Below are 18,908 nucleotides of genomic sequence, written 5' to 3'. Positions count from 1 at the left end.
TAAGCGCTGTTTCTCAAACAATTCTCCAGTCTTCATCTTCATAGAGAACACGCTGATTACCAGCAGCAACGTTGGGCTGATGATGCACGCGCCTCGAGAAAAACTTTGTGTCGCAAATCACAAACTGAGAGCTGAGAATTCTGCAATTGCAGAGTCACGGCAACCTTCAAAAATACTCTGCATCGAGAGCGGATTGCTACTCCATCCATCGAGCGGAGACCGGGCCTTTTGCGGTCTTGTCAATTGCTCAGGGCCCAGGGTGCTGGCTGTCAGTGCCCTGGGCGATCTGTTTACCCTAGAAAAAGTTCGACCGAAATCTCCGCAGAAATCCGATCTACGATCTCAACAGCAGCTAGACAGCGTATTCTAGAATCTTTTGCGGCATTGCTAGGCAGCTGCAATAGGTAGCCAGCTGAAGCGGTCAAGCGGGAATTAACGATAGAGAGTCTACTCGGAGCTTCATATTAAGGGGGTGGTCGATTCTGGCATATGTCAAAAGCACGCATCATCGCGAGGCTAGGCCGCATCGATATACCAAATCCATGCTTGAGAAACATCGAGGGATCATAGACTCGCGGAACCCCACCAGAAGAACCAGGCTCGGGCTGCTTGTGATGCCGACCTCCTATCGCGCTTGGGGCAAAGCTTCTTTATCGCCCGTATCTTTGTTCGGTCTGTCTGCTCTGACTCAATTGCCCGGAAGCGGTGGGAGCGCCATCTACGTCCACAGTCCTCATCCTATGGAAGAAGGCTTGTGTCGTCCCTGGCTAGCAAGCCTATTCTTCCCGGATCTGATTACCAACCCATGCTTTCTCGGGAACCATTCACCGCGCTTCGTTCGATCACGCCAGAGGCAGGGCATGCAGAACCATCCCTCCAAAGCGCGACATGCCGCACCAAAGATGGGTTTATCGGCCAGTCAAGGAACCGGATCGGGGCGAGCTACCCACAACGCCTGAAGCTAAGTCAAGGGTAGCCCCGAATGGAGGGGACAGCAATTAAGGTGAGTTTGGGAAGGTCACCTCGCTTCAGCGCAGGGTCCTCGGTCTCTCTACAATAACTTACGTAGTCCATTTTTGTTTTCTTCCTCTTGTACTCGACCGCGCGCTTCGGACAAAATCCCATAATCCCCCGAGCTGCGAATCCTGAACGTCATGGAGTTTTCTCACAACCTTGATCTTGACTCCTGCTGCTCCCCGCGACTCAATTTTAGGTGATTCAAGCCCAGCTTCGGTACTTTTCAAACGCAGAAGTGTCCATCACTTTTCGGACCCAGGAACTCGAAGCAAGAGCTTATCGCACAAATCTGGTCCACGGCGGATACCCAGTCTACATTGATCGATAACGATAACGAGGTTGACGATTTGCTTATTGAGCGACGACACAGATCTTTGCGCCCATACACGAAGTGCAATTAGTAGTGGTAGTCACCGCTCACGAAGAGGACATTATCTTATCAATATGGGTGATCAACGTCATCACATGGAGCACCGACCGGTGCAAAACAGCGCGGTCTTTGTGCTCGGCGCAAATCACTGCGACTCAATTCCACCTCCCTCGCCTCCTTCACCACCAGTCTCACCCCCAGAAGATGGCTTTTTGGAAGAATTGGAAGAACTCAGCCTCGGATCGCCCGACGACCTTCCCGAGAGCGACGAAAGCTCCGCCAAAATCCAGGACAGACTTCATGCCGCAACACACGTTCTCAAGACAGAAGCCGCAGCGCTGAGGTCAGTCGCCAACTTATATGAGACAGACCCCGTTGCTCGGGACGGCTTCAACAGAACAGTGGCGGCCATCACACGGCACAAGGGTGAAAAGGGAAAGCTCATCATTACCGGCGTCGGAAAGTCCGGTCACATTGCGAACAAGTTGGTTGCGACATTCAACAGCCTTTCACTCACATCCGTGTTTCTGAACCCGATTGATGCGCTTCACGGCGACTTGGGCATTATCCAGAAACACGATATTCTTCTCTTCATCACATTCTCCGGAAAGACCTCCGAACTTTTCAGCCTATTACCACACTTGGACAAGCCGTCATCATTAGTCATCCTCACCGGACATACGAGACCTGACACGTGCGAGCTTATCAAACTCCGACCGGACACGATCCTTCTCCCAGCACCAGTCCACGAAAGCGAGACATCGTCATTTGGTGTCTCGGCTCCGACAACGTCCACAACGGTCGCCTTGGCCGTCGGCGACGCGCTTGCCATTGCCGCCGCGCAGGAGCTGCACTCGAGCGTTGCACAGGTGTTTTCCAAGAACCATCCGGGTGGTGCGATTGGGGCCGCGTTCCGGAAACCTCAGACAATTCTGGACTTGTCCATTCCCTGGGTGGACATTGATGACTCGGAACACCTTTGCGTGGACAGCAGCGTCGGCGCAGACCTCTTCCGGGCTGCTTACGACTCGCCATCAGGCTGGGTTCGGGTCGGCGACGCTGTAGCATCGCCGAGTCGCATTAGGAAGTTGGCAACGGTGGACTTCACACGGTCTCTGAGAGACATCCCGCATCTGTTGGTACCGAGGGCAGAGATGCTCTCCATCTCTTCCGGGACAACGATACGTCGTGCCGTAGACTTCGTGAGAAGCATGCAAGGCGCCGCGGATGACGGCGAGTACGTTTGTAATTCGGACTCTCTTCTGGCTGTTTTGGACCATGGCGACATGGTTGGCGTTTTGGAAGCTGGCAAGCTGTTGGAATGGAAAGATTGAGAGGGCGCATTTGGGTTTTCACTGTAGGCATCTTGTATGTCCGTTCGGGATGACGCTTGGACCGGGTACGAATCTTTTCATCGTTTCACACCTGCTCATGCTGGCGATACGCGGACGGAGCGTTCATTTAATCGGAGATCATCTGGGAGAATCATGTCTAGCCTCTTGAAGTTGGCTTTATGACACTATCTTTAGACGCTGGGAAACCGGATCAGGGCCAAAATTGTGTCCGCTGAGTGGCATGGCGACTATGCCCAACCTTTTGCGTTCCCGAAGCTTTCTCTTGTGACTATTAAACTACGCTCATTCAGTTGATGCTGCCTCTGTGGGTTGATGCCCAACTACCTGCAGCCTCATTACGAAACAGAGTTATCAGGTACTTTGCGAAGATGAGCTGAGGTGAGCTACAGACAGCATTCCTCCTACGAGCTCAGCGCGTCATCGAAGCTGTCTAACCCAAGTCTAGCCCAAGTTCTCCCTTCGGAGTGTACTCCGCAGTACTACGTACAAAGTAATAGAAAGTCGGGGGACGCCCACTCTGAATGCCTATGTGATGTGTGGAAAAAAAAAAAACTCTATTTAGAAGTGGTCCCCAGCCTCCCTTCGGTGATGCCCAGCCAGGTCAATGAATCCACCTTTGGGCTTTGGAGTTTTCGAAAGCTTGCCCGAGACTCCATCATTACAGTGCGTGGAGAGCATTGTTATTCTGGGCGGCAATGGCAACGAGCAGAAAGAAACTATCGTTACTATTGAACGGAGCTGGGGACTTGGAAGTACTTCATGGATCCCAAGATCGGAATGGAATTGATGTCAAAGGGAGCTAAATGGGGGCTCGGGGGTTGCCTAATTGTTGTTTGCGGAGTGCCTGGGTGTGAGCGGCCCTCCACGCCCCCTTCACCCTTCCCGCTCCGCATCGGACTCGACCGAGGAATGCGGGAGGCCGGCGTTGGGCTTCGGCTTCGGGTGCGATGAGCCGTGATCGGGCAGAGGTGGGGGTGCTGAGAGCCTCCCTGTGCCCGTAGAGGAGAGACCCGGAGCATCGGCTGCCAGCTGCAGTAATGGAGGAGGACCCTGCTTCTCCAATAGCGAAGTTGCCGTCTCAACAGAAACCTCGAGTCATATCTTCAATCTGATCAAATAGGGATTTATGGAGAGAAGCAAACTAGATCAAGGCAAGGGGCAGACTTTCAATAAAGTATCATCTAAACCTTCTGGTGGAACTGGTGGTGATGATGGCTTCAAAACCCGTTAACGCACCACACATTTTCCACAGCAACGATGCGTGCAGCGGGGGAAAAAGTCACTAGCCCAGGCCGGTTGCTATGGAAAGTGAGACGAGACTTGGTAGCTGCACCAGAAGCTTTTCCCCCAAAAGCAGAAGAGGGAAAAAAAAGGAAGAAGACCAGACGAACTACATTAGCGGCTTTCTATTGTTCCCAAGAGAAGCAAAGAAAAAAGGGCACTAAAACACGGACACTGTGCAACGTCAAGCAGCGCCCTTTGTTTCCTCTATTTGAAAGGGCTAGTAGAACCCCAAGTGACGGACTTTGCCCACTGACCGCTGGCCCGAGGACAGCGGACGAAACCAAACGTCTGGGAGCTAGAAACGAAACATGGCTGAATTTCTTATGTGGCGGCTCTGAGAGATAGTCTGAGGTTCTTGGGGCTGAGACAGACTTACGTGTTATGCATGTCTACTTACCTGGTAGTACAATTGAAATATGCCTCGTTGTCTGAGGATGGATTTTGAGGGTTTTCGAGACTCATCGTCATACTACATGCCATTGCGTGGACGGACGAGCGTCTAGAACGTCTTGGCCAGCAATTGCGGAGAGTCGTAATGATGTACGCAATCCCACGATCCCTCACGGAGGATTATGTAAGTATATACGATGCAGCGTCTCTCAGTCTCCAGAACGTCTTGGATGTGGAGGAGTGATATGCCGACGGGTAGTTCTTGGACATGATGCATCTGGGTGCCTAGGGTGAGGTGATCATGCTACCGGACCCCACTGCGAAGGGTGATCTTTTGAATTTGACGAGATCGCGAATTCTTCTTTGTGTTTAAAGCTTAAAAGATGAGTGACGGGCCGATCGATCCGCTGTGGTTCTTTTGAATTCTCGTGCTTCTATTTTGGTCCCGCGGGGGAAGGACGGGTAGTCGTCAGCGTTCAGCTCTTGGCGTAAAGGCCTTTGGAGCCGTAGAGCCAGAGATGATGTCGTGAACGCGGAAGTTGAACCTTTGTGATTGGTAGTTTCGGGCTTTTCTGGGGAATGCTTCACGTTGACGGGCCTGCTTGTTTCGCCTTTAATCCCATTGTGAATCTCTCATTGGGGCGGCGTTTTGGCGAGTTGGGGCCCATTGAGCGCGTCAGCCAGTGAGGCTCAGTCCGGGATGATGTGCATGTACCCTGCTTGCAGGTGCGGGCCATGGCTAAAGCTGGAGAGGGCCTGTATGGGAGGTCCGCAGCAGAAGTTCTCGCGTACGGATAGAGTACTCTTGGAGCCGAAGACGCGGATTGAGTTTCGTTCAGCTCCGCGGATAGGAACGAAGATGTCGAATTCGAAGAAATTTGGAAATTCGAGGGCGAACGCACTGGTAAGGTGATCAGCGGCGGCAATCATAGCTCAGAAACGTCAGACTTGTAGGTATAGCTGCCTCAGTCGAGACACCAACCACCTGTTCACTTGGAAACCCATCTGATAGCCTGCAAGCGGTGCAGTGACAGCGCAGAGTTATGCAACGGTCTCAATCTCGTGTTTCAACTTTTTGACCACGTCGTCTGCATCGGTCTGTGGTCTCTTTACTGTACTTCGTGCGCGTTTTCCCCGTACTGTGCCCACGGGCGATGGAGCGAGTCACGGCTTTGGGCCCAATCCTCGATATTCCGTAAGATGTACCTAGAGTACTCCGAGTGGCACAGTTGGAGAGTGCCATATTGGCTTCTCCTCTTGGTCACCTTAAAACCCTTCCCCTGCCGCCAGCGGAGCAGACACGGGAAGCAATTGATGGGGGCTCGGGTAGCATCTTCGACATGGCTTGTCGTCAAGCGAGGCGAGACGGCCGGCGGTAAAGACGATGAAATGACGGCAAGATGAGAAAAAAGGTTTGGGAGGGGCGCCTTTTCGGAATCTCGAATCCTTGCTCTTCAGCTCGCGTACCCCTGTGCTACGGCACATGAACCCTGTAGCGGTCGAGGACAACCTCTTGATGCCCTGGGGTTCCTGGTATTGAAAGCCCTGCCAATCTTGGAGATGAGGGCGCAAGAGAAAAGACAAGGCCTGGAGGTCTATAGACATAGCCAGCCTCCCGGATTTCTCGTAGAGTGATACGGCCCAAGATGGAGTGCCGAATCAAGAGTGGCATGATTTGTTGGTTCTGCTTTTCATTTGCATTCGTCTGGGGGAGGTATCTGTACCGAGCATGTAGACTGCCAGGCACCAGCCAAATGTCACTCGGTGCTGCCACCCCGCTTGACTTGACATGTTGAACCCCGAAAAAAACGATGACGGTCTCCTTGGCCCGTCGTCTCACATCGGGTCCCGGCAAGGCCGCTTCTGGTGTTTGTTTGGTTCATGGTGCCTGGATTTCGAGCTCCGGATTCCTAGAGGACTTTGGTACCTGAGAAGGTGGGAAAAAACCTGTCATGGTAAGAAACAGTTGCAAGCGGTTGCAGCATTTGGTGGCATCTGCCCCAGCCCGACCAGCCACAACATATTCCCCAATTCAGGTTTGCGGTGGAGTGCAAGTGGGGACTGTGTCGCCCCTCATTCGCCCAGCCACCACACGCGCGGCCCTGGGACGGCCCCTGCACGCACAGTGCGGTCCACCTCTGAATTCTGGCCGATGGGAGTGCCTTGGCGCAGTCGAGTTACCCAGCCTGATACGCCTGGCAGACGCTTCAATGACTATTGATACGGAACCTTTGATGTGAGCATCTTGACGGATGGATACCTTACATCAGGTTAAGCCCAGCCGAACTGGCCAAACGCAGGGCGCACATAGTAAAACTTTGGAGGGCTGAGGTTGGACGGTTAACATCCCAGCAGCCAGAAAACGGGAAGGTTAGCAGCTCATACCTGGGAAACTCGACAGGTCCAGGGCTGTAAGAGGTGTCTACCCAAGGTCCTGGGCTAAGCCTAGGAAAGTGTAGGTTCCAACAAGGTAGCTTCGCGAAGACATTGTGAGGCGAGATACCTTGGCTCGACAACTCAGCCCCACTTTCCCTCCAATTGGCATGGTCTTTTTGCAAGTTCCATGTCGCCCGCCGCCAAAAACAATCCTGGAGCGACATCATTCATCACCCGCCAACGTCGCACCGCACCTGCTCAGCTCCGGCCGTGTCGCTCCCACCACCACCACCACCACACTCTCGGTGTCTTTTCATCTCACACACTCTCTCACGCTTCCACCTCTTTTCTCCTCCTCCTCCTCCACCACATCCGCTGCCGCTGTCATTCATTCCTCGGCTGAAGCGTTGATTCACGTTTGACTACGTCCTCGCTTTCCTTTCCTTCTCATTGTTCGTCGTCATCAAGATCTTGATCTTTTGTTTATCGACTTGCTACCGGTGCGCTCCACCGTCACATCTGCTTTCCTCGACATCGAATGTTTTGATACCCGTCTTCAAAGGCTCCTCTACCCACATGTAAATAGCTTCGATCAGAAGAGCTATTCTTTCTCGCTTCTGGGGCTCATCAGCAGCCCTGGTTTATTGCCTTTCTCTCGACTTCACATCATCGCAGCGGATTTGAACTTGTAAACAAACCACTTATTACAACAGCGCAGCAAACAGCAACCGCCAAAACACCGCAGCTATGGCGGCACCCAAATCCAAAGTCCACCCCCTCAATGGGATGCACACGGCCGGAATCTTCGCCGACCCTACCGTTGACGGCCCCTTGATTGGAACCTTAGTCGCTATTGTCGACCGCGCAAAGAACCTGCCCAACCGCAAAACCATTGGAAAGCAAGATCCCTACTGCGCCGCCCGCCTCGGCAAGGAAGCAAAGCGGACCACGACAGATATTCGCGGAGGCCAAACGCCCAGATGGTAACCATTTTTGCCTCTTCTCCACCAAGTCGTTCTCTCTACAATTGACAACTTGCTAACCCTGACTTCTCAGGGACCAAGAGCTTCGTTTCGCCGTACACGACTCACCAGATTACTACCAGCTCAAGGTATCCGTATTTCACGACGACAAGAAAACGGATCTCATCGGAGAGACATGGATCGACCTCAAGGACATCATCGTACCGGGTGGAGGCCAGAACGACATCTGGCGCAACCTGGCGTTCAAGGGCAAATACGCTGGCGAGGTCCGCATGGAGATCACGTACTATGACCAGCGACCGAAACCCGAGAAGCCAGTTGCGAAGCCTAAGCCAGTCGAGGCAGAGCCGACCGAGAACTACGGCGGTACCATTCCCCGAAAGCAGATTAAGCGAAGACCGTTGCCATCTGATCCCTTCACGGGTGAAGCACCCGCCGGCCCAGCCCCGGATCTGGCGCCAACCCCGCCTCGAACCGGAGGTCCCAGGGGGCCCAAAGAAATGAACATTCCTACGCCAACAGGTTCAGAGATCAGTCTTTCCGGGTCCCGACCAATGCCCAAGGGCCCCAAACAGCAACAGCCCGCTCAGATACCTACGCAATCGCCGTTGCAAGCCATCGAGTACAACACCAGCCCCGCTCCAGATGCTTGGTCTAGCCAACAAGACTTGCACGCGCACTCCCCCCAAGCTGCCTTGCCACCTTTGGAAACTACACCGCAGCACACGCCGAGACAGGACCGATACGACAGCCCCAGCTCCCACCATGACGAGAGGGACTACAGCCCGAGATACTCATCCCAGGAAATTGTCAACCAAGCTCACTACCGTCAGGGCTCCGAGCCACCGCGTGATATGCTCTATCTGGAAGACCAGCGCCATGCTTCGCCTGCAGAGGACGATCGACCACCACCTCCACCCGCTCACAGAAGTCGGCACAACAGCGGAAACTCACAAGACATGGTCGTGAGGGGAGCTTATGACACTCCCCCCAAACCAGCTAATGCCATGAGGCAAGATGTACTCAGAAACGAGGCTCATCGTGCGTCCGTTTCTACGGCAGCCTACCCTGGACGCCCCACATACCGTGGCTTCGATTCAGCACCTGCGGTCACAAATGCGCTGCCAGCTCCTGAAGAGCATCGTCAAGACTCGGCGCCGCCGAGACATCACTCGTACGATGCCCACGCAGAGTATAGGTCTATGCAGCCGACAGTCGAAGATGTGCCGGAATCGCCCAACACAGCCGCGAGCAATGCTCAGAGAAGGATTTCTCGCGCACCCCAGTACGATGAGCCAAGTTACCGCCAAGAGCAAATCCAGCCGCCACCGCAGCAGCAGCAGCATCATCATCAGTCGACCGAGATGACTCGGCGCAGAAACTCCCATACACCACAGTATGACGAAATGGGATACGACCAGGGATACGACCAGGGATACGACCAGGTTCCCAGTCCGGCACCGTTGAATATCAGCGGAAGGGGAAGTGCCAGCTCAACTCGTCAACGTGGCCACTCACCGCAGCCTAGCTATGGCCGAGGGGATGATATGGGTCAAGGCGGACGTTACAGTACCTCCCCACGACCTGAGTTCCAGCCGAGAGGTGACGAGTTGGTATTCGCAGGGAGAGGCGCCGTTTCTCCTGGTCATTATAGTACATCGCCACAACCAGATTACCAGCAAGATTACCAGCCCAGGGGCGACGAGCTGGTCCTCGCTGGCAGGGGCAATGTTTCTCCTGGCCACTACAGTACTTCACCGCAGCCGTACCGGGGCGATGAGATGGTTCGTCATCAACAAGCCTCCCCTATTGCCTCTCGTGACTTCGCTCCAAGTCCCATGGACGGAGCATCCTACCACTCGCACTCACGGAGCCAGAATCAGTATACCTCGCAGAGGTCTGAGCTGGGTGGAACGCAGATCACGGCTCATGGCATGCCCGCTGTGCCAGCTTCTTTGGTGCCAGGCGTCGATCACAGCGTCTCGCAGGAGATCTCGGAACGCATCTATGAGGAGAGACGTCAACAACGGCGCTATACTGATCAGAGCATGACTACCCCAACTCGTGGAAGACAACACAGTGAGCCACTCGGTTACGACGGAAGCTACTCGAACCAGTCCTATGTTCCACCAGGATACAACCACCGCTCCTCTGTGGCGTACGGTGCTCCTCAGCCTGACATGAACCGTGGACGGGGTGTTTCGCCCAATCCGATGAGAGGTCGGGGTGCGTCCCCTAACCCGATGATGGCAAGAGGCGCATCACCAAACCCGCACGGAACTAGGAGAGGTGTATCGCCCAATCCAATGAACATGACAATGGATAGAAGAGGAGCTTCGCCTCAGCCGCCCCCACAGCACATGAGGTCGCGGGGAGCCTCACCTAACCCGCATCACACCATTAAGCGGAAATCTGTTAGTCCCGCGCCGCCTCCGTCAGACCATCGGAGGCTCTCTGGCATCCCTTTCGGGCCGGATTCGTACGATGCTCTCAACCCATCGCTGTCGGCTACCAGTAGCAACGTTTCACGACCGGACCCCGATGAGAAGATCATTACTCACGATGGACGTGAGATCGACCCTTCGGACCACTTGCCTATGGACACATGGGCGCCGGAACCCGAGCCTAAGGGGCCCAAAACCCCAGCTACGGCTTCTGTCCGCTCACGAGCGTCACCAGCTGCTACTCAGGTAATGCCCCCGACTGGCCGTCGGCAATTACGTATTGCAGGTCGGCCTCAGTCTCAAGCATCGCCGGTCACATACGGTTCAGATCCTTACCACGTCCCGGGCACACCGCCGAGCGGAGGTCGGAACCGCTTGCAAAAGAAGACGCAGCGCATGTCTGCTATGCCTACAACATCACCGGCGGGTTCCAGTCCCCTAGCCCCTATCTCGTCGCACAACTACCAAGATCATGGCAGCGACTTTACGCCACCGCGTCTCCCCAGGGCAAGCACGTGGGACTACCCCAGCGAGAACCATGCACCACAGTACGGCAGCTCTCCTGGAGGCGGATATGGCGGCGCGCCCCCAATCCCAGCGAAGGTCCCCTTGCCTATCATGAGCGGCGCGAATGGCGATAACGAGTGGGCTTTGATGCAGGAAATGAGCCGCATCGACATTGGCGCCGGGCGCTCCAGGCGTCATCGTCACTACTAGGCGAAGTTGATGCGGCGTATGAATGACTGGGTGATGTTTATACGGAGTCCATGTAATTGTACTATATAATGGTAACGGGTCACGCTTTGAGTGTTGAATGGTTTCTTTTGAATGAACTGGAAACACGGTTTGGGCTACGGGGTCGGGTACGATGGGTTGGTAATGCTGTAGACAGCCGGAATTCCATTTCTTCATATTCATGATTTGCCGCCTCCGTAATTGATTTGTGATGACTTGAGGTAGAAGCTCGGATGCACAGCATCACCTTGAACAGCTCATGCCCAAGTTCGGAGAGGTTACGGGATGGGGCAAGTCAACATCAATTCCCGATCTAAAAACGAGTATCGAGACTGGTATCTTATTTGGTTTGGGGTTTCAAATTGTAGTTTTGGTGACAACGATGTTTGGGGAAGGCCGATCCGTGTCTATCTCGGGAAATGGTGCCCACGTCGTCTAGTCTTGCCATCCACTTCGGCTTCACCTTCTCACCTCAGGAGAAATCTCACGCCACGACTTGCGTTCATGCTCGAGTGGATTAACTCCATTCGACGCCCTTCGATTGACGAGGTCAACGGGATCCCACCGCCAACGAAATGTTGCAGCCATAAAAAGCTCCTACACCTAACCCCTCATTTTCTCCGGATCACCATTTCTCGCCGACTTACACCACCACCTACCCTTGACGACTGAGGCTGGCCTTTACTCAACAACGCGCTCGCGACTGACAGGCTTCATGTCGAAATGGGTTCAAAGACACCCGAAGACCATATTCCAGGAGGCAATGGTAATGAATCCAAAATGCTGTCTTTGTTTAATTGGCCTTCATGACCAAGTGGTAGCATGCTAATTGATGTCGTTTAGGCGGGCCCACTTCGTCCGGCATTTCTTCCGGCGGGGAGCCGCGCGGTGTGCACCTCTCCCGTGACGGGGACGGCAGTCTCGGCGACGGGGGCGATGACGACGGCGACGATGGCGACGAAGATGAAGTTGTCGCTGGCACCGGATCGCTGAACAATGCAGCAGACAACGACGATGGCAACGATGATAATGGACCCAAGAAGAAGAAACGAAAGCCCAGAAAGAAGAAGAAGAAGGCTTCTGCCGCGGCGACTGCTACGAAGCAATCTGACCCTCCGAGGGTGCCGCTGAGCGACCTCTTCACTTCGGGCTCGTACCCGGCCGGTGAGGCGCAGGCTTACACCAAAGCCCGGGATGCGGCTGCGGCTACGGGTGCGGACTCGGATATGAACACCGCGCGCACGACGGCTGCGGAGTTGCGGTACCAATCCCGCCCGCACCTCGAGGACCCGAGCCTCCTGAACGACTACCGCAAGGCCGCTGAAGTTCATCGGCAGGTCCGGCAGTGGGTTCAGGATACGGTGAAGCCCGGTAAGCAGACTCTGCTCGAGATCGCTACGGGGATCGAGGACGGGGTGAGGAGTTTGCTGGGGAACCAGGGGTTGGAGGTGGGTGATGCGTTGAAGGCTGGGATGGGGTTCCCTACGGGGCTTTGTCTTAACCATGAGGTTGCGCATTATACGCCGAACCCGGGGCAGAAGGATGTGGTGTTAAAGTATGAGGACGTGATGAAGGTTGATTTTGGGGTGCATGTGAACGGGTGGATTGTGGATAGTGCGTTTACCATGAGTTTTGATCCGGCGTGGGATAGTTTGTTGGCTGGGGTGAGGGATGCTACGGAGAGTGGGATCAAGGTCAGTCTTCCTCTTCGCGATATTCCACTTGCGGTCTTGTTGGGAATGGAAGGAGGCGTATGCTGATGTGTATGTGTCACAGACTGCCGGAATCGACGTCCGCATCTGCGACGTCAGCGCCGCGATCCAGGAGACGATGGAGAGCTACGAGGTTGAGGTCGGCGGCAAGATGTACCCCGTCAAGCCGGTGCGCAACATCTGCGCGCATGATATTGCGCGGTACCAGATCCATGCGGGCAAGTCGATTCCTTTTATCAAGAACAATGATCAGACCAAGATGGAGGAGGGGGAGATCTTTGCGATTGAGACGTTTGGAACGACGGGGCGTGGGAAGTTGTATGATGATGTGAGTTTCTCCCCTTCCCTGAAGATCGTTGGCTGTGTGACTACTTTGGCGTCATACTTTTGGCGTTGGGAGTCTGTGGAAGGAGACTTACGACGATGATTAGGTCGGTATCTATGGATACAAGTTGGATTATGACGCTCCTGCTCAAGTCAAGTTGCCCTTCCCATCTGCGAATCGTCTGTACAAGACGATCAAAGAGCAATTCGGAAGTATTGTCTTCTGCCGCAGATATCTTGATCGTCTCGGCCTAGATCGGTACTTGGCTGGTGTAAGTTTCTGTCGTATCTCGTGGCACTCATATTGTTTATTGACATGTTTTCTTTCGCAGCTCAAATCCCTGGAATCTCATGGCATCCTTGAGTCGTACGCACCTCTTGCGGATATTAAGGGCTCTCAATCTGCGCAATTTGAGCATGTGAGTTGAGATTCCTCAGCGTGAGGCTGCCAAGAAGAACGTTTAAAGAGATTGACCAAAAGTAGACCATCCTACTCCGTGAGAACAACAAGGAGATCATCAGTCGAGGAAGTGACTATTGAAGAGGGAAACAAAGAACCAGAGTGTGACTTCAAGGAGGACTTTTTGATGTTGTTTTGTGCGAGAAAATACGGGTGACGTCTCAACACGTGGTAGCAAATTGGATGACGTGACCTCAACGCTCCATCGTCCGAAGAGAGGCGATTAGTTCCTGCCATGGAGAGCCTCAACGCTTTCAATATGCTTTTGCAAATGTTCAACACTCCTTTACATTCTTTCATTTCATTCAGTTGTATTGAACTCTCCGCGCCTTTGACACCAAAGCCTCTTGAGATGTCTAAGATACATGTACTCTCACTTTCCCTCCTTCCACAACTTTGAACACTACCGTGTATGCAATGTAGCCTTTCTCCGCCTTTCTCACAGTGGCGACAGTGTTGATAAGAGGTATGATATTCTCTAATGAATCAAGAAAGAGGGGACGAATAGTAAATTCTTTTGTGTTACCTTTCACACTATGTTGAAGAAGTAGGTCGGCAATCATCGCCCTCGAACTGATTCGCAGCCCGTCGAGGGCTTCAGATCCTGGTGCACACACGCTTTTCAGCAGGCTGGCCCCGTTATCATTCCCACCGTTTGCAGATGCTCCACTCTGAAGCAGTAGTTTTACCAGACGATGTCGTCCGTGGTAACATGCACTTTGCAGAGCTTCTTGAAGAATATTCTGTGGTATATTGACTCGCCGGTCTTGACGGGGGTTGAAATGCTTGAGAAGCTCCTCGGCCGCATCAAAGCAGTTGTGCTTAAGTGTTGCCAAGACGCTCTGGTAGACTGTGTCTGCACCGATATCGTCTAGAGGCAGCAACTTGATGATCTTGACATGGTTCCCGCAAGATGCAGTATAGAAGGGGTGGCATCTGTAGTCGACTTTGATAAAACTTAACGCTTCATGGTGAATGAGCAGTTTGACGACATGTTCATGTCCATTTGCAGCTGCGAGGCTCAATGCACTCATTCCGTGGGCGTCAGTGACATCAATCTTCGCACCTCTTTCAATCAGTGCCTGGGCAATTGCGAGGTGCCCTTCTCTAGAAACTGGGACAAGAACATTGCTGAAATATGCAACTGTGTCCGTATCAGATATCTTGCCGAATAGCATGAGGCTGATCTGGCGGATGATTCTCCCCGATTTCTTCAACACTTCCATCGGCCTTTCACCAACTTCGACACCTTTGCGACAAAGCACATCGATCACGGTTTCCCAATGTTTAGCCAGGATTTCGGCACCAGTGGAAGACAAACTTGCGACTTCTCCTTCATTGAACATAATTTCCACGATTTCTTCATGGAAGTTCGAAGCAGCAGCCCAGAGAGCGGTTTTATATGACCCACTGGTCTGTGCATTGATATCTGCTCCCTTTTTGATGAGAAGTCGTACAGTGGCCTTGCGACCCTGGCTTGAGGCGGCCACAAGAGCTGTACCAAGCCTCCCGCCTTGTGCGTTCAAGTCTGCTCCCTTTTCAATGAGAATTCTTGCGAGACCATCATGGCCATTGTATGAGGCGGCCTGAAGAGCGGTCCCATATTCACCTCCCTGCGCATTGCAGTCCGCTCCTCTTTCAAGGAGGATTGCCACAATACCTCGATGGCCTTTCAATGCAGCGGCTTGAAGAGGGGTGGCAAGGTATCCACCCTGCACATTCGGATCGGCTCCCTTATCAATTAGGATTTCCACAACATCTTCGTGACCGCTGAGTGAGGCGGCTTGAAGAGCGGTGCCGTTTTGTCCACCCTTTGCATGCAGGTTTGCTCCTCTGCCGAGGAGCATTACCACAACCTCTGTATGACCATTCAAGGCAGCGACTTGAAGAGCTGTGAGATCATTTCCACTTTTGGCGTTAATGAGCTCTGGGTTTGCCTTCAGGATCTCCTCCACAGCAAACACTAGACCTTCGAATACACAGAAGTAGAACAAATGAAGTGGACCTCCAATCTCTTCTTGAAACAGCCGCTCGCAATACGTTTGCATCCCTACACTCATACTTATGTCTGGTAGTCTGCCAGCCTCTTTCATGCGCTGGCATTCGCGGTCGTAGAGGTGGTCTTCGAGGCAAAGATCGGGATTCCATTTTTGTTTCTGTCGATATGAGCGTTCGTATCTCACTTCATGAATATGATCAAGATCAAATTCGCAAAGCTGAAAACAAATTTCGTAACATTCCTTCCGACCAAGGAATTCTCGTACAAGAGGGGCAATGGTGTCGGAATCCGCTCGAGCAGCATATCGAGCCCAGTACTGCGCAGCATACGGCGCTAATGGGTACGAAGATCCAAACTCCGCTGGTAGAAGACTATAATCCATGCTCAATAAGTATGCAAGGCATACTCTCGCCATTACTGATTTAGCGATGCGTTCCTCAAAGGCACGAGGGAACTTTGTCTCCATGCGGTCTGAGAGGAGATATTCTTTTACCGAGAAATGCGCGAGCTGAAGAGTCTGCACTGTCTTCCCCTTGGATCCTACAGTTCTAGTGACAGACACGACCAGGCTAGGGCAGTAGATTGAAAAATCGTCTTTGTCTGGCCTTGATGCGGGATTGAATCTCGGATTGTGTTTTTTTGCTTCAGGAGATACTGCGATGATGTCGACGGCTTCCTCCAGACGTAGGGGATCTTCCGAATGGAGCAAAAATTGTAAGATTCTCCATGCTTTTTGTTGATGTACAGCAGGAATTCTATCCAATATTCTCGCATAAGTCTCATCTAAGGTCGTCGGTAGCGAGTTCAAGGATGATCGGAGCTCCTCGTCATTCAAGCAGTGCCGAAGTTCAAAAAGTTGACATGATACCCAGCGAAACCTAGAGCATTGATCAGTCTAGTAAAACCAAACATGAGACATTTCTGCTTACATTCCGTCGGCTTTTTCGCTCAGGTATTTTTCGACCTGTTCCCGAGAAGACTTGTTGTTTCGCCATTCTGGCAGGTCGCCCCATGTCCTGAGTGTCGATCGGATGAATGCTCGTATGTCTTTATTGACTGACTTGTTCCGCAGAGGAATCTGCATGTCCTTGGGAATGATATCTTTCAATACACGACGAATGTCTTCTTCTTGGCGACTTGTGACCAAAATATGATACTTCGCCCCTTCAGATTGCAGGAGAGTTTTGATCCATTGTAGCAGCCCTTTATTTTTAAGCGCTTGGCCTTGTTGGCATTCGCCAAGTAAATCCCGTTCATCAAGCGCATCAAGAACAATCCAGACTTCACCGGCTACCTCAAGCATAGCATTAAACCATGAACATAGAGAGTCATTGTCCGGCTGTGCTGAACTGGCTCCTCTGGATTCGAAGACCGAGTCGAGATATTCTTGAGCAGCCTTGCTCTGGCAATGAAGTTGTTCTATGAGAGATCGGATTGCACCGTCTAGCAACTGCTTCTCAGTGTTCGTGAAGGTGAAATAGAAATAAAGGCAGATGCTCGTGCTGTTTTGTAGATCTCTGACGATCGTCGAGCTTAGGATCGTCTTGCCACATCCTGGGCCGCCATACAGCCATAGGGATGACCCAGGATTTGTCTTCCAGTACAGATACTCGTTCGTGTCAAGAAACCACTGGCCCGTGCCATCTTGATGTAAATTGGACGCCTTGTTGTGATCGATCGATGGGTCTGGTGCGGAAAGCCATGAATGAATTTTGCCGGAACGATCGCCAGCGGTCAACTGCTCGACTTTCCGATGTGTCTCCTTTGTGGTTGCCTCGATCTGAGAAACTAAATTACACGTGAGAAACAATAAAGTCTATCGTTAGGTGCTGCCTACTGACCTTTTCCCATAATCTCTCCAATTTTTCTGGTTTGTTCCACATTCATGCCCTCCATTACTAACAGTAGCTCTTTGGCATACGCAGCGGCAACAATCGCCGCATAGTTTTGCCACCTATCGTTCTTGTGGCTGTCTGCGTAGTCACAAATTCCTCTGATCACGAGACAGGGAAAGTCATTCATCAGACCGGCCGCCTCCATCTCAAAACAAAGACACCCTGTCCCTAGTTGTTGTAGGATTTGGTCTCGGGAAATGCTATCTTTGACAACCGAGTTTCCGGAAGCAATGATGCCATAGTGAATCTCAGGATTGGCATCGGGTCGATCGTCTCTTTTGAGTTCATCTTCAGGATTGCAGTATACGCAAGTTTCAGTCTTGGTAATGCTTTGAGGTCTTCCTCCTCCGAGCTGCCCATTTTGGACCAATTCAGCACCGGTTCTGTCGTTTGTAGACCTCCGTGGAGAAAGAAGAAGAAACACGATCATGCTACAAATCCAGACTGTTAAAAGGTGAAGATAATGGTAAGAAAGCTGAGCGAAGCCCATTAGGGCCTTCGAATGTACGGGGCTCTGCACTTTTCCAGCTGGCACATGGTTCGATGACGCTGCGAATAGCCGATCGTTCTGAGCTCCTTGATGAATGAATGCCGCGTCTTTACCGCGCGGTTCGGCCAGCCGTGGGAACAGTTTGAGCGCATCAGCTAAGATCCTGGGCAATAGGTTGCCATTGAGTCGCTGATCAGCTTTCAACTTTGCTAACCCTTTGAGCAAGACTGCCGGTGGAGGAGCAAGCGAACCAACTCGCTGGAATTCGCCGTTTCCCTTCAACTTCCCCAAGTCATATTGTATGACTCCCGAAGACCCATCGGTGGGCCGACTAACCACAACGTCGCCGAGGCGGATGTCAATACCGTCTTCTAACCTAGGAATACCGGCACCAATGCCGACCATGAGACCGAATCGAATATGCGGAAGCGAGAGAATCATGCTGTTCGCGGTCGTTGCTGCAGATACAAGACCATAGCTTCCTTCGGCTAATGAAGCGATGATGACATTGTGAGCACCGATCCGGCCCCATGAGTAGCTGTTCGTATCTCGTTGATTTTGAACGAAGTTCTCTGGTTGCTGGTGTCTTTCGTCGAGCATAGCAAGCGCGGCTGTGAGTTCTTTGTCCAGAGCAGCGATCCATCCGATAGTATAGGCCTGAAAATTTGGCAGTCGTATCTGATCTGACATGATTCTTTCGTTGAGGGACCCACAGGTCCCACGCAGCAGTGAGGGACTCCTCGACTTTTACAGTGAACTCGGGTTGGTCGTGGATGGTCCAGATGTGTCTGTGAAGTGGCATTGTCTGAGAAGAAAGTGATTGCAGACAGATTAAAACCCATGGTGGATGTAGCCGCCAGCCTGATCACTCACTGCACAACACGTAAGCACAAAGCTAAGATGATTGGCCTGGACCTGCACAATGCGATGTGCATGCTGAACCAATGAGGAAAAACAGCAAGGGGTGCAAGAGATACCCATGTTGGAACTAGCTTAGCCAGGTATCTCGTGGCTGTCTCTTGCATGTGAGTCGTGGTAACGGTCATACTTGACATCGGTTTTCCGCTAATGACG

At 52.5% G+C, this 18,908-nt stretch overlaps 4 protein-coding genes across 4 annotated transcripts; 3 read left to right on the top strand and 1 right to left on the bottom strand.

The window, feature by feature from the left end:
• Positions 1–1,461: 1,461 nt before the first annotated feature.
• CABS01_06046 (SIS domain-containing protein) lies at positions 1,462–2,721 on the top strand (the record flags this gene model as incomplete). Its single annotated transcript, XM_060539413.1, has 1 exon — positions 1,462–2,721. One exon carries the CDS (start codon positions 1,462–1,464, stop codon positions 2,719–2,721), a length of 1,260 nt encoding a protein of 419 aa, XP_060404808.1.
• A 4,818-nt stretch (positions 2,722–7,539) lies between these two features.
• On the top strand, positions 7,540–10,936 carry CABS01_06045 (uncharacterized protein; the record flags this gene model as incomplete). The annotated part of the gene is made up of 2 exons (XM_060539412.1): positions 7,540–7,775; positions 7,849–10,936. 2 exons carry the CDS (start codon positions 7,540–7,542, stop codon positions 10,934–10,936), a joined length of 3,324 nt encoding a protein of 1,107 aa, XP_060404807.1.
• A 741-nt stretch (positions 10,937–11,677) lies between these two features.
• CABS01_06044 (methionine aminopeptidase) lies at positions 11,678–13,531 on the top strand (the record flags this gene model as incomplete). The annotated part of the gene is made up of 6 exons (XM_060539411.1): positions 11,678–11,720; positions 11,798–12,648; positions 12,731–12,994; positions 13,098–13,262; positions 13,323–13,409; positions 13,475–13,531. The coding sequence occupies 6 exons, from the start codon at positions 11,678–11,680 to the stop codon at positions 13,529–13,531; spliced, it is 1,467 nt and encodes a 488-aa protein (XP_060404806.1).
• A 478-nt stretch (positions 13,532–14,009) lies between these two features.
• CABS01_06043 (pfs domain-containing protein) lies at positions 14,010–18,636 on the bottom strand (the record flags this gene model as incomplete). The annotated part of the gene is made up of 5 exons (XM_060539410.1): positions 14,010–14,054; positions 14,140–16,327; positions 16,379–17,237; positions 17,291–18,491; positions 18,544–18,636. The coding sequence occupies 5 exons, from the start codon at positions 18,634–18,636 to the stop codon at positions 14,010–14,012; spliced, it is 4,386 nt and encodes a 1,461-aa protein (XP_060404805.1).
• Between the last annotated feature and the right edge of the window lie 272 nt (positions 18,637–18,908).

Source organism: Colletotrichum abscissum (assembly GCF_030869225.1).
Source record: "Colletotrichum abscissum strain IMI 504890 chromosome Unknown Scaffold_12.1, whole genome shotgun sequence".
Taxonomy (NCBI): domain Eukaryota; kingdom Fungi; phylum Ascomycota; class Sordariomycetes; order Glomerellales; family Glomerellaceae; genus Colletotrichum; species Colletotrichum abscissum.
This window is presented reverse-complemented; position numbering and strand designations above follow the sequence as displayed.